Source organism: Pieris rapae, chromosome 23, assembly GCF_905147795.1.
Source record: "Pieris rapae chromosome 23, ilPieRapa1.1, whole genome shotgun sequence".
Taxonomy (NCBI): Eukaryota; Metazoa; Arthropoda; class Insecta; order Lepidoptera; family Pieridae; genus Pieris; species Pieris rapae.
Window position 1 is genome coordinate 1,222,092 of NC_059531.1, and position 12,827 is coordinate 1,234,918.

At 35.9% G+C, this 12,827-nt stretch overlaps 1 protein-coding gene across 1 annotated transcript; it reads left to right on the forward strand.

The window, feature by feature from the left end:
• Positions 1–6,939: 6,939 nt before the first annotated feature.
• On the forward strand, positions 6,940–12,279 carry LOC111003140 (mitochondrial chaperone BCS1). The gene is made up of 7 exons (XM_022273505.2): positions 6,940–7,337; positions 7,715–7,854; positions 8,036–8,248; positions 8,399–8,537; positions 9,288–9,482; positions 10,931–11,065; positions 11,928–12,279. Exons 1-7 carry the CDS (start codon positions 7,015–7,017, stop codon positions 12,046–12,048), a joined length of 1,266 nt encoding a protein of 421 aa, XP_022129197.1. The 5' UTR covers positions 6,940–7,014; the 3' UTR covers positions 12,049–12,279.
• The last annotated feature ends 548 nt before the right edge of the window (positions 12,280–12,827 follow it).

Consider the following 12,827-nt stretch of genomic DNA (forward strand, 5'->3'; position numbering starts at 1 on the left):
ACTTTTTTAATGTAACCTTAAGACATTTAACATAGAATTGACTGAATGCGTGCTGCAAATATAGTCAAAGAGAATGAAAAAAAAATGACGTTTTTTCAAACGGATTCTTCTGTCAATCTTATTTTATTGATAAACAATAGATTAATTCGAAGTCGAAATGGTTCGGAAATATTTCAGTGGACAGCTGGTTCCACAAAGTGCACCACCAATGGCACGTGGCAAAAAATGTCTTGAAAAACCCGCAGTTGTGGAACGGTGGATGTCGAGGTGATACGGGTGGAATTTCGTATTCTTCCTCGACGTCCGATGATGAAACTCAGCTGCAGGTATTAATCCGAACAAATCTGAACAGTCTCCATGGTAAATGCGGTAGAAGATGCAGACTGACCCCACATCAAGAAGATCAAGCCGCTCGAAGAGGGTTATTCAAATATTACAATTAGTTTTTACCTGGTTTCAACAGCCTTCGGTGTAGTTTTCAATGTATAATATTTTGTATAATTATCGGGTTTAATATTGAACATGTCGTCGGGAAATGCGCCCCAGTAGCCTCCAAACGTCTCGCCCAATTCATATATGTGTAATTGGTTGTGATTTGGTCCGCACGATTTTGTAATACTATGCTCCGATACTATTTGTATTACTAAAATAATATTGTTACCGAATTCAGTCCTAAAACAATATATACTATATATATATAATGGAAATGTCGATTCCTTTTTATCAGAATAGTTTATTTATTTATCATGTTAGCAGTAAAACTGGCTTTATTAGGGCAGGATTCCTCGGAGCATTAAAGCAGTGGAGGCTCTAAATTTTTTTCCAAATAAAATGAACAAGAGTCGTCATTTAGACGAAATTTTCAATTAATAAGAATCTATGGTGAAACCAAGTAGATTCTTTTAGTATTTAACAAACGTATCAGTTTCAGTTGTTTCCTAATATTAATTAATTGAAATTAATAACTTTCTTTCTTCTTCTTTCTTTTCTTTCCATGGTATTTGTGATAAAATACACAATTTTTATATATAACAGGTAGCAAACGGGAAAAACACGTGATATTAATATCCGCCGTCTATATACACCCAGATTGCCGTTGTCGAGATTTTAAGAATTGTTACACTCTATTCTTGAAAACTGAGCTGGTTCCACATAGTGGTGGTGCGGGCATAAACTACCTTAAAAAGCGCTCAGTTATGGGACGGATGTCGCTGCTTGAAAGCCTAAATTGCTGTTTTTTAAAGCCAGACAGGCAGGAGGCACACGTGATGTTAAATGATACCATGGACACTCGCCAATGCCGGTCTTTTAAGAATTGAAGAGACCTAAGTCGAATTGGTTCTTCGGTGGATAGCTGGTTCCACATACAGGATAGCTGGTGTGCGGCAGAAATTGCCTCGAAGTCGGACGTCAAGGTGATACGGATGGTATTTTGTATTCTTCCTGGACGTCCGATGATAATTACAACATTTTACAGGAGCAACTGATTACCTTTTATTAAGTCGGTAAAATAGCTAACCTGACACTGATGGAACAGCTGTAAGGCAATTGGAGTCTTGAGAAATGTAATATTTCCGAGTTCGCATTCATGACATGCTTCCCCAAGAACACAGATGGCACCACGCGTCGCCGACAATGCTCCGAGATGTCCTTCTGATGGACAAACTTACGTACAGCTATTGAATTTATTCCAAGGAAAAATGTAAAAATAATAATTATTTTCATTTTTCAACGACTTGACCAACTAGATTGTTGTTGTTGTCAAACATCGTCAAAACACTTTAAATAAAAAATAAAAATGCAATAAAATACGTTTAATTTGGAACATAAGGTCATCAATGTATCACTTATTCCACGTCATTTAATTCGAACCTGTAGGCATCCCTACTCATCGGCAAAGAAGACAGAGGGTGTAGGCCGAGAGAAAAAGCCGGCGTAAAAAACTCTTACTTACTTACTTTTAAAAAAGCAAATCATCAAACAATACTACAATATTGAAAATGTATAGCAAATTAATCAGAAGAAGTAGCTTGCCCAGAAAAGCTAACTTTATAGTAAGCCTTTTTACACAGCTTTTCTTTAATACATTTCTTAAATTTATTAAAAGGCAGAGATAATAGAGACTCTTTCAGAGAAGAAGAGTATCCCTTTTGTTCAATATGACTTATTAATATATCGAGTGTTTCATATATTAATAGTGCCTTCAATATTTCATAATTACTTGAAAGTAATGAAATTGCATTTACTGCCCTATGGCCACAGATATATTAATTTATGTTAAATGTTTAATATTTATTTATTTATATATATATATATTAATATGATAGTTTCAGTAGTATTTTCTTGCCTGTACGCAATTATCTCACTTGTTAAATACATAGACGATAGTAATAATAATATCTTTTATTCAGATACATTTTATGTGTACATTTAAACAAATTTAAGGAAATTGAAATACACATATATACACATATGTGTGCCAATTTTTGGCAAAAAAAATTTTTCTTCAAATCCTGCCATTCCTCTCTGCACTGTGCTACTCTCTGCCATATGTGTGGTACATGCGATAATAGTACTTCAATAGTCTTACAGAAACATAACTTTGACACATTTAAACAAAAAACACTTTTTTAACGAATTGAAGTTATGTAATAAACTTATAATTATTTAAACATAATTTTATACATAACTTCAATCCGTTAAAAAAGTGTTTTTCTTTAAATAGAGACGATAATCACAAAGTCAAAATAATGAAAAATAAATAGCGAGCAACAATTGTGTAACTAGTAATTTATGGACCAACATTTCAAACAGTAAATTAAGATGACCTGACGTCAGACGACGATAGGGGTCGCGTGACCCGCACTGGGGAGATCTGAGTACCCGCTGAGGCAAATAATACCTAATCGTAAATAAAAAACGCTTGCATTACACTGTACGTAACTAAAACGTGAATATTATTATTCAATCAAGCTATTTTAATTTGATATTCGTCTCTATTGTAGTTTTTGATCAATAAATAGACAGTCTATTTCGCTTAGCTGCATATTTTGGGTATATAACCCAATAACCTCTCTCAATCCATTTTCGAAGAGATATAATTCTTAATTCAAATATTGATAAAAGTGTGCCAATAACCAATAGAAGAATTGTAATAGTCATCTGTCAATACTAGCTATCTATGGTAGGACCGGTGTATGTGGATAGACCTTTGTATGAAAATGACAGTTCAACTGTGCCTATATCCTGTATTAAGATTTTAACTTAGGTACACCAGTTTTTAAAATAGTTAAAAAGCTATTTGATATGTATTGAACATAGTACATGTATTTAATATGATTTGTACGGTTTTTTTTGTTTTATATTGATTATGAGATATGATTGTAAAGAGCGAAGAGATTGCATTCTATCCGTCGCCAAAAATGGATTGTCTTCGTAGGATTTGGTTATTGGGATACAGATAGGAGATCGATCGACTGTCACGGTCTAGAAGGGATGATGACCCATCCCTGCAAGTACTGGACCCGATCTCCCCTAGCTATTTGTAAATGCGTATGGCCCGGTCTGTGAAAGATGCAAGCATCCTCACAAACCAACAATGGGCGGGAAGAGGCGGACGCAACCGCCGCATCGCGTGTTGGGAAGCGGATAAGGCTCTGCTGTTACCGCATCCCGCATAAGGCGATTGTTGGTGGCACCTTGGGGTTTTAGTGGGTATGCACAATGGCGAGTACAACATAATCCTTCTGCACCAAGCAGTCGCGCCGCGGAAGGGTATGCGCAAAGCATTTCCCCAATAAAAAAAAAAAAAAAGACTGTCACGGTCTGATCTCAGATTGTTTTCAATTGTGGATTTATTTAGTTCGCGCGTTAGTACTGAACAATTGTGTTGGGTCAACTAGAGAAATTTTTTTTTTTTTTTTTTATTTTTTAATTAGTCCGGAAGGTTTTAACTTTATTCTATATAAATAAAATCGTTTATAATATGAGTACAGTCTTTCTATAACACGTGATGTAATAGTTGCAGCTCCTTACAAACATCTTGTGAAACATAAAACTTAGCAATTAAAAAGAGGGGCGGAGAGTTAATTGTCAGTTCTTCTCGTCCGATCAATGCCCTTGATTTGAGAACTGGCAGTAAATATAAATAAAAACAGTTATATTATTTGTTTTCTTTACACGTGAGATTCATAAATACATTACAGTGTATTACCTAAATGAATAAATTCTTTTGAATTTGATTAGTTATTATATGAAAAAAGTCACTTCATACCATCTGTCTACCGTTGAAGCTACTACGAATCAAAATACAGTAAAAAATCTTAGTAGGGATCTTAGATAAAGCAATTAATTCCTTAAAGCCTCAGTCTCTGCTGTAAAAGAATTATACCATATACCTATCGGAGAATAATTATTATATTATGTAGTCGTAGTTATATAGTAGTAGTTTTTATTAAGCTGTAAAACAAATTTTAATAGATAATTAATCTTATAAATTTCCTGTCACGATGTTTGTCCGCGATGGACTCCTAAACCACTTAACCGATTTGGGCACACAGTGAGGAGTGGGTGCAACTTAAGAGATAGGATAAGTGAGATCTTTCATTATAGTCGCAATTTTATTTTATGGCAAATTATTTGTCTATAATTTGATACAATTCTAACAGATGGCGCTGTGTTAAAAGCACCAACGTTTCCCATAAGCTATCTACCTTTCACATAAGTTTTCCTGCCGTTTCTCTTAAATAGTTTACTACTATGTAATATAACAAAAACCTCATCCACAGCAACGCTTGGGCGAGTCTGCTAGAAGTTTATAAGATTAACATGTAATTATAAACTATATCCAACATTAATACAACAATGAACATTAAAAATTTAACCATAATGCATATTTAATAAATTTTGTATTTAAATGATTCTATAAAATTATTGGAAAAAGGTTTTCAAATATATGCGATAATCTAGGATATATGCATAAATACAACTTAGACAGTTGACAACTTAGTCAAATTCAAAATCAGCTGATTGTCATAAATACGTTAAGGTTACTATAGACTGTCAAGTATAAGTTGGCGTTCCAGTGGCGGCGCCTCCTACAACCCTCTGTGTTGCCACTTTTTTTGTTTAGTTTGGATTGATGGATATTCTTAGATATTACATTAAAGGTAAATAAAAAACTCAATAACAAAAAATTATTTTTTATAGTAATTATGGTCTGTTAGAGGCATTATTCCTTCCATGAATTCTTCAGAGTCATCTGTGTCAGAAGAATCTGAGTCGCTGCTATTCAAATCAATTAAAAATGGTTCCATTACTGTTTCAAGGCGGTTGTCTGTCATACGATAATTATTTTCAACATTTATAACGTGATTACAGTGTTTCTGCCATTCTTCAGCAGTTATTTTGGAAAATGCACTATGGATTCTCTGTTCCATGTTTTCAGAGAGGCCAGTAACATTTGTGTCTGCAAATATTCTTTTGAACGAACTCCAAATGAATTCTATTGCATTAAAGTCACAATGATAAGGCGGAAGTCTTACAGCCTTATGACCATGTTTCTTTAATATTTCATCAATTAAGTAGACATTCTCCTGATTGATTGTTTTTATAATTTCATACAATTCTGCTTTTTTCATGGTTTCCAAGTATGAAAGATTGTTTTTTTTTATGAAATCTTGCATCTCTTGTTTCTTACTGTTCATTGTCACGCGTTTATTTATTTTAATACAGTGATATGACGCATTGTCCATCACTATTAATGAATTGGGCTCTAAGTTTGGGATAAGCTTTTCTTGTAGCCATTTACTGAAGTTATCTCCATTCATCTCGTCGTGATAATCTCCACTTTTGGTCTTAGATTTGAAACACAAAAGACTATTGGGGATAAAACCTTTCTCACTTCCGGCATTCACTATGATCCATCTCTGACCTTCTGAGACTTCTGTAAGGACACCTTCAGTTTCCTCAGACTGCCAACATTTTTTAACTTTATAGCCAGGGTGTAAATAAGTCTCGTCCAAATAAACGATTGGCCTCGGATTGTCACTCCTTCTATTATTGTCTATTTCTCGTAAAAATCTTGATCGCCAGGCAACAACATCATATCGCTCCATGAGAACCATCCTTTTGGATTTATTCTTTTTATAACTAAATCCCAACTTGTGTAGTATTTTTCTGAGAGATTCTATACTACCCTTGAAATTGATGTCTGCCTTTAGATCACAATGTAATTTTCTGAGAGTAGGGACGGAATTATTTAAATAATAAGATTGGATTTTGCGTCTAATAACACAAAGATCAAAGTCATCCAAATCAGAAACAGTTAATTTTCTTTTTCTACTTTTACCTGGAGTGACTAGTTTTATCGTCTTAGCCTCGGAAGTAGTGTTCTCTGGTGTGGAATTGTCATCACAAGCTGTGGATGTGGAAGGTCCTTGAGCTGCTTGATTAGGGACTTCAGTTCTCGCTGTAAAATTACTTTCCATGATTTTTCCCTCTGAAACTATACGGTTCACGGTTCTTTCAGAAACACCTTAAATAAAACAAAAAATATTTTAAGTTATCCATCAATCACATTTACTTTCAAAAGCAATTATTATTTTTCCCTAAATTTGGGGATATAAATATCACTTTTAACTGGCAATACTTTACCTGTCAAAGCCGTTCGAGCTCTGTTCGAGCATTCACTTGTTGAAATGGAATAATCGGCCCATTGTTACGTTTCTCCTCTTCACAAAAACGTTTTACAGCTAGAATAATTTCTCTAGCTCCACTCCGCACTACTTTTGGCATGTTTCGTAATGATTTTTACACTTTAAAACACAAATTATTAGCACCGACACACGTGAGGCTACCAAGCTGTTAGAACTGTCAACACAACTGTCAAAATTAGTACCTTTTTCTGCCACACGCCAACTTACACATGACAACCTATAATATTGCATTGCGACTGTATGGCGTAACATTTAAAATTTTGCTTTAAAACTAAGATTTAGAATATAATAAAGTAAAATGCCTTTAACGGAATATGTGGCGTCATTATCTCAAAACCCCTATTTCGGGGCCGGATTTGGACTCTTTGGTGTGGGTGCCGGTGCAGCGATTTTACGTAAAGGTTTTCAGACTTCTGTGATGTTATTTAGAAGACACTGTATGATAACACTAGAAGTTCCGTGTAGAGATAAATCTTATCAGTGGTTGTTGCAATGGATTACCCAAAAAGGCGCCAAACAAACCCAGCATTTGAGTGTAGAGACATCATTTCTCCAGAAGGATACAGGGCAAATAAAAACAAAATATGACTTTATACCCAGTGTCGGACAACATTTCTTTAGGTAAGACCTCGACGTCCACCGTTCCACAACTGCGCGTTTTTCTAGGCAGTTTTTGCCACGCACCACCACTTTATGGAACCAGCTGCCCATTGAAGTATTTCCAAACCAATTTGACTTGGGGTCCTCAAAGAAAAGAGTGTAACAATTCTTTAAAGGCCGGTTACGCACTCGCAAGCCCTCGGGCATTGAGAGTGTCCATGGGCGGCGGTATCACTTAACATCAGATGAGCCTCCTGCCCGATGTCCTCCTGATGATGTGTGAGTCCCCTGTTTTATAAAAAAAAAAAAAGGTACACAATGCAAATTAGCAGACAATACTTACTGAAACTATGTTGGTAATGTGTAATAGTTATATTGGGATGACAATAAATTTACAGATACCAAGGTGCCTGGATAAAAGTTGATCGTGTAAGAGAACAACAAACTCTTGATCTTCATATGGGAATACCATGGGAGACTGTCACATTAACATCCTTTGGAAGAAATAAGCAACTTTACTATAATATTCTTGAAGAAGGTAAATTATCAATATTTATTGTAATGTGTTATAATGACATTCCATTATTTTCAATTGGGCTTTCGTGTACAGCTAAATGCTTTCGGAAAAAATAATAACTTAATCAATGATCAGTGTACATTATACATTGAAAATGTATGTGTTACAGAATATAAGTATAACATTGATTTGACTATTTCAGCCAGAACTATGGCTCTCAAACAGCATGAAGGTATGACAGTGATGTACACAGCAATGGGATCAGATTGGAGACCTTTTGGCCATCCAAGGCGGAGGCGACCAATACAAAGTGTTGTTTTACGAAGTGGCTTAGCAGATAAGATTGTTGCAGACTGCTTAGATTTTATTGATAATCCAAACTGGTATACCGATAGAGGAATACCTTATAGACGAGGTAAGCAACCAGAAAATTAACTATGATTTTATTTTACTTACAGCTGACAATAAAAGGTAATTTTTTATTCACTGAATATATTATTTGAATTCAAATATGAAAACAAAGTCTTTATATAAAAAAATGTATATATTTTATCAACATTTTCAGGGTACCTGCTCTATGGACCACCTGGTTGTGGTAAATCTTCATTTATAATGGCATTAGCGGGTGCTCTAGAATATAATATATGTGTTTTAAATCTCTCCGAAAGGGGCTTAACAGATGATAGATTGAATCATTTACTGAGGTAAGAACTTTATGATAAATCTTCAACAAGTATAATTGTAGTTTTTGGGCTCGATTCTCAGCAAAATGAAAATTTGTTTTAGGTCAAAGGATGTTCACTTATGTGAAGTAAAATAAAGCTATCTGTAGAATGACTTCTACTACTACTGACTGCTCTAATACAATGTAGGTTAAGTCTTCTAGTCCATTTTGTTTTCTACAAAATATTATTGTTTTTACCAAGTTATGTGTACATATGACTCACACAAATTTATGTGTCTTATATAAACATCACTTAGGTTGAACAAACCATTCAAAAACACTTTGTAGAGCTATAACTTTATAATCTTCTAGTAGTGTAAGTCATGGACAATGTCAATCATTAAGTGAACCTCTGGCATGGACGAGTTTAGGGGGTCTTGCATCATGTCCATGGACAGTGTCACTCAATAAGGCAGACTGGCATGGACAAGTTTTGGGGTTATGCATCATGTCCATGGACAGTGTCACTCAATAAGGCAGCCTCTGGCATGGACGAGTTTAGGGGGTCATGCATCATGTCCATGGACGGTGTCACTCAATAAGTCTGACTCTGGCATGAAAGAGTTTAGGGGGTCATGCATCATGTCATTGCACAGTGTCACTGAATAAGACAGACTTTGGCATGGACGGGTCTAGGGGTTATGCATCAGCAAGTGATTTCCTGATGTACTGTGTTACAAGTTTTTAATAGCTTTGAAACAAATTCTTGCAACAATATATTACTTTTTAGTGTGGCACCACAGCAATCAATAATCCTTCTAGAAGATGTCGATGCAGCATTTATTTCTCGTGAAGAAACAGCACAGCAGAAGGCGGCGTATGAGGGTCTCAATCGAGTGACATTTAGTGGATTGCTCAATTGTCTGGATGGAGTTGCATCCACGGAGGCCAGAATTGTGTTTATGACCACAAATTATTTGGAGAGGTAATAGAATATATGAATAAAAGAAATATTGATGACCTTGAACAATTTGCAAGTTCATACAATTTTTTTTGCAATATCCTTATAAGGGTTCGTTCAAGTAATACTTAGTTGTAAGAACTATTGGTGGGTTGATGATTTCTGATATTTATGTCTGTGCTTGAAAATCAAATTCATTGTCGAGGATTCCCTTTAAAAAAGTCGGTTTACTGACAATAGTTGAACGTGACAACATCATAAGAAAAAACTGATGGAACGGTTGCAGTTTTCAAAAGAAAATTTTTATTTTATTTGTTTGATAGATATTTTGTATGGATATAGATAGAGAAGGAGATAAATGGAGATAAAAAAATCACAATTGAAGTGATCATGTTACATTTATTTGTACGCATAAATACAATAATCATAATAATAAGAGACAGATGTCGAACGCTGCCCAACCTGGAGGCAGATTGTGCCTCTTTGTCGCTCGGTCCGCGCTCTCGCTTGCACTTTAAGCCTTAAATGGAACGCCTCAGAGCGAGGTAACGCCGCATGCGTGTTGCATGTTTTTCGTGCATGCAACCGAATTATAAGACGTCACTTCAAAATTATTATGTTTATGTACTATTATTTTTGATAGCTTTGCCTACTTTTCCTTTCTTGTCAGCTAAAGTTCTGGGGATAAATTGCAGTAAATCTTCTTCTGAATACTTGAAGTATTAGGTAAACCTCAAAATTCTTAATAATTAAGTAGATTTTTATGAATTTCCTGTTTATAGTCATCATGACCACACAAAAAAGCTCTTATGTGTTAACATTTACTTTAGAGTAATTATTTTTCTTTGTTTTTATTATAACTAGCAGACTCGGCCAAGGTTTTGGTTAAATTATATGGTAGTAAACTATTCAAGGGAACTAATTTGGAAGGAATAGCTTATGTGAAACGTTTACTTTTAACACACCGCCATCTGTTAGTATTGTATCAAATAATAAACAAATATTTGCAATAAAATAAAATTGCCACTATCTCGTAAGTTGGATCAAACTGCTCACTAGTTTAGGAGTCCATCGCGGACAAACATCGTGACAGAAGATTTATTTATATTAAGATTTTGCGGATTTGTGGTAGTCATAACCCATGGGTCCATTTCTCCCGAGCTTCTTTTCTCAAAACAGCCCAAGCTCGGGTGTCCAGACCAACTGCTAAACTATTACTCCTAAATTATTTTTTATAGAACATAAGGCAAACCTGATGTTAAGTGGTACCGTCGCCCATGGACCCTCAATGCCAGAGGGCTTGCGAGTGCGTTTCTGACCTTTTAACCGACCGATTAGTCAAGAATCCTTTCAGGTTCTGACCTTCTCTTGAGGCATCTTCCTTCGTCCATGATGTATAGACCAATCATCTCACGATTTCGGCTTTCACATGACCCCATTGCAGTACTCATTTATAATCCTTTCCTCAACAGGTTAGACCCAGCTCTAATAAGACCTGGGCGTGTAGACGTGAAGGAATTCGTGGGCCATTGTGATGAGACGCAAGTGGAGCTGATGTTTTTGAGGTTTTATAAAGATGCCGATCATGCCAGGACATTTGCGAAAAAGTAAGTTTAATACTAGCGTTATGCCCGTTGCTGGATATTTTTTAATATTTTGCATTCCAGGAGGGGGGGGGGGGGGGGAGAATCCAAAAATCTATCGAAATCGAGTTAATAATATAAGACAGCGTTGGCCTAGTATTTACTTTTACGGGTGAGCCGATGGCGCCCAATCTTTATATATATAATTCTTCTGTGAGTGTGTATGTCACTGAACTTCTCTTAAACGACTGGACCGATTTTGACGTAATTTTTTGTGTGTGTTCAAGGGGATCTGGGAATGGTTTAGATTCATAATTTTGTCCGCTGGACAATGTTTTTTTTATTTAATTTTTAATTTATTAGTAGTTGTTGATTTTGGAATGTTTCTCATTGGATCCGACAGACGGCGCTACCATCGCAGTGTCCAATTTTAAATAATATTCGAATTTTAATTTTAGTCTGTCCCGACAGTTAGCGCTGCGATCAAATTAAAAAAAGTTTTGTTATCATTGTGTTATTGTAGACCATGTGCTGGATCGTTAGATATTGTCATAACATTTGAATAATAATTTTCATCAAAATGGTCCAGAATGTTTTAGCTTATTAAAAAAAGTTTGAAATTTTTAAAATTAAAGACGTGTAGACAGGACAACGTCTGTCGGGTCCGCTAGTTGTATATAAAAAGGGAAAGTCAGATGAAGTATGTCAAATGTCATTCCAATTTGAAGACTTAGTGTTGCCATAATCATAGTTTATTTAACGCGCCCAGAGCAGGATTCTTTAAATAGTCCGACTTCGTTTTGAAAATTCCAATTCTCTGATCTGCTGGGTGGATGTAAAGAACATTGGTTACAAGGGCTTTCTTTTCAATTTTCTTCTTTTTCAGAGTAATGGAAAAAGGAAAGAATGTGAGCCCTGCTCAAATACAAGGCTACTTCATGTTCCACAAACATTCATCGCCTCTAGAGGTACTGGATGATGTGGAGGCAATATGGACTCTTGGATAATTGTGATTTTGTGACAATATGTATTGACGGTTAAGGTTGCAGTCGGCGTTTGTATGTAGGATTTCTGTGTTTGATTTTGAGATTTGTGCTATTAGTTTAAAGGTCCTGGGTGTCGCCAGCTAATCGTCAAGGAAGCTTACAGATACAGAGGATGTGAAATTTTGAACTTCCAAGTTTTTACTGTAGAATTAAACATATAAAACTAATAATTAAATATATATATATATGTTTTGTAGTTTCTCTGTTTGCCCATGAAGATGTGGGTAAGATACTTTACTGGGTATGACTCCCGTATCTCCTGTAAGTTGGGAAGGCGTCATCTCAGAGCGCGGCCACACCATGCGGTAACTGTGCGGTACGGCGCCGCACCGCAATTATTTCGAGCTATACGATGTTGCGGTGTGGCATGTTTTACCCCTCCCCCCGTCTCGCAGCTCACAAGTCGCGATTGCGTTGCGACGCCGCGGCGCAACGCGTCGTGTGACATGGTATAGTAATTTGTATGTTGGATAACGTTGCGGCGCCGCATCGCACCGCTAACGCATCGTGTGGCCGCGCCCTAAACGATACAAACTATTGTCCTTATTACAGATCGTTGCCATGGTAACCGCGGTAACGAATAGTTCCAATAGGTTCAGTTCTCTGTCTTGAAGTGCCATCACGATCTTTATGACTACTTTTTGGTTGCCACGATTCCGTACTTTGACAAATTCTTGATCATTCGTCTTCATTCGAATTTCTGATATTTTTCGAATAAGTAGTCTTCTGTCTTACAAACG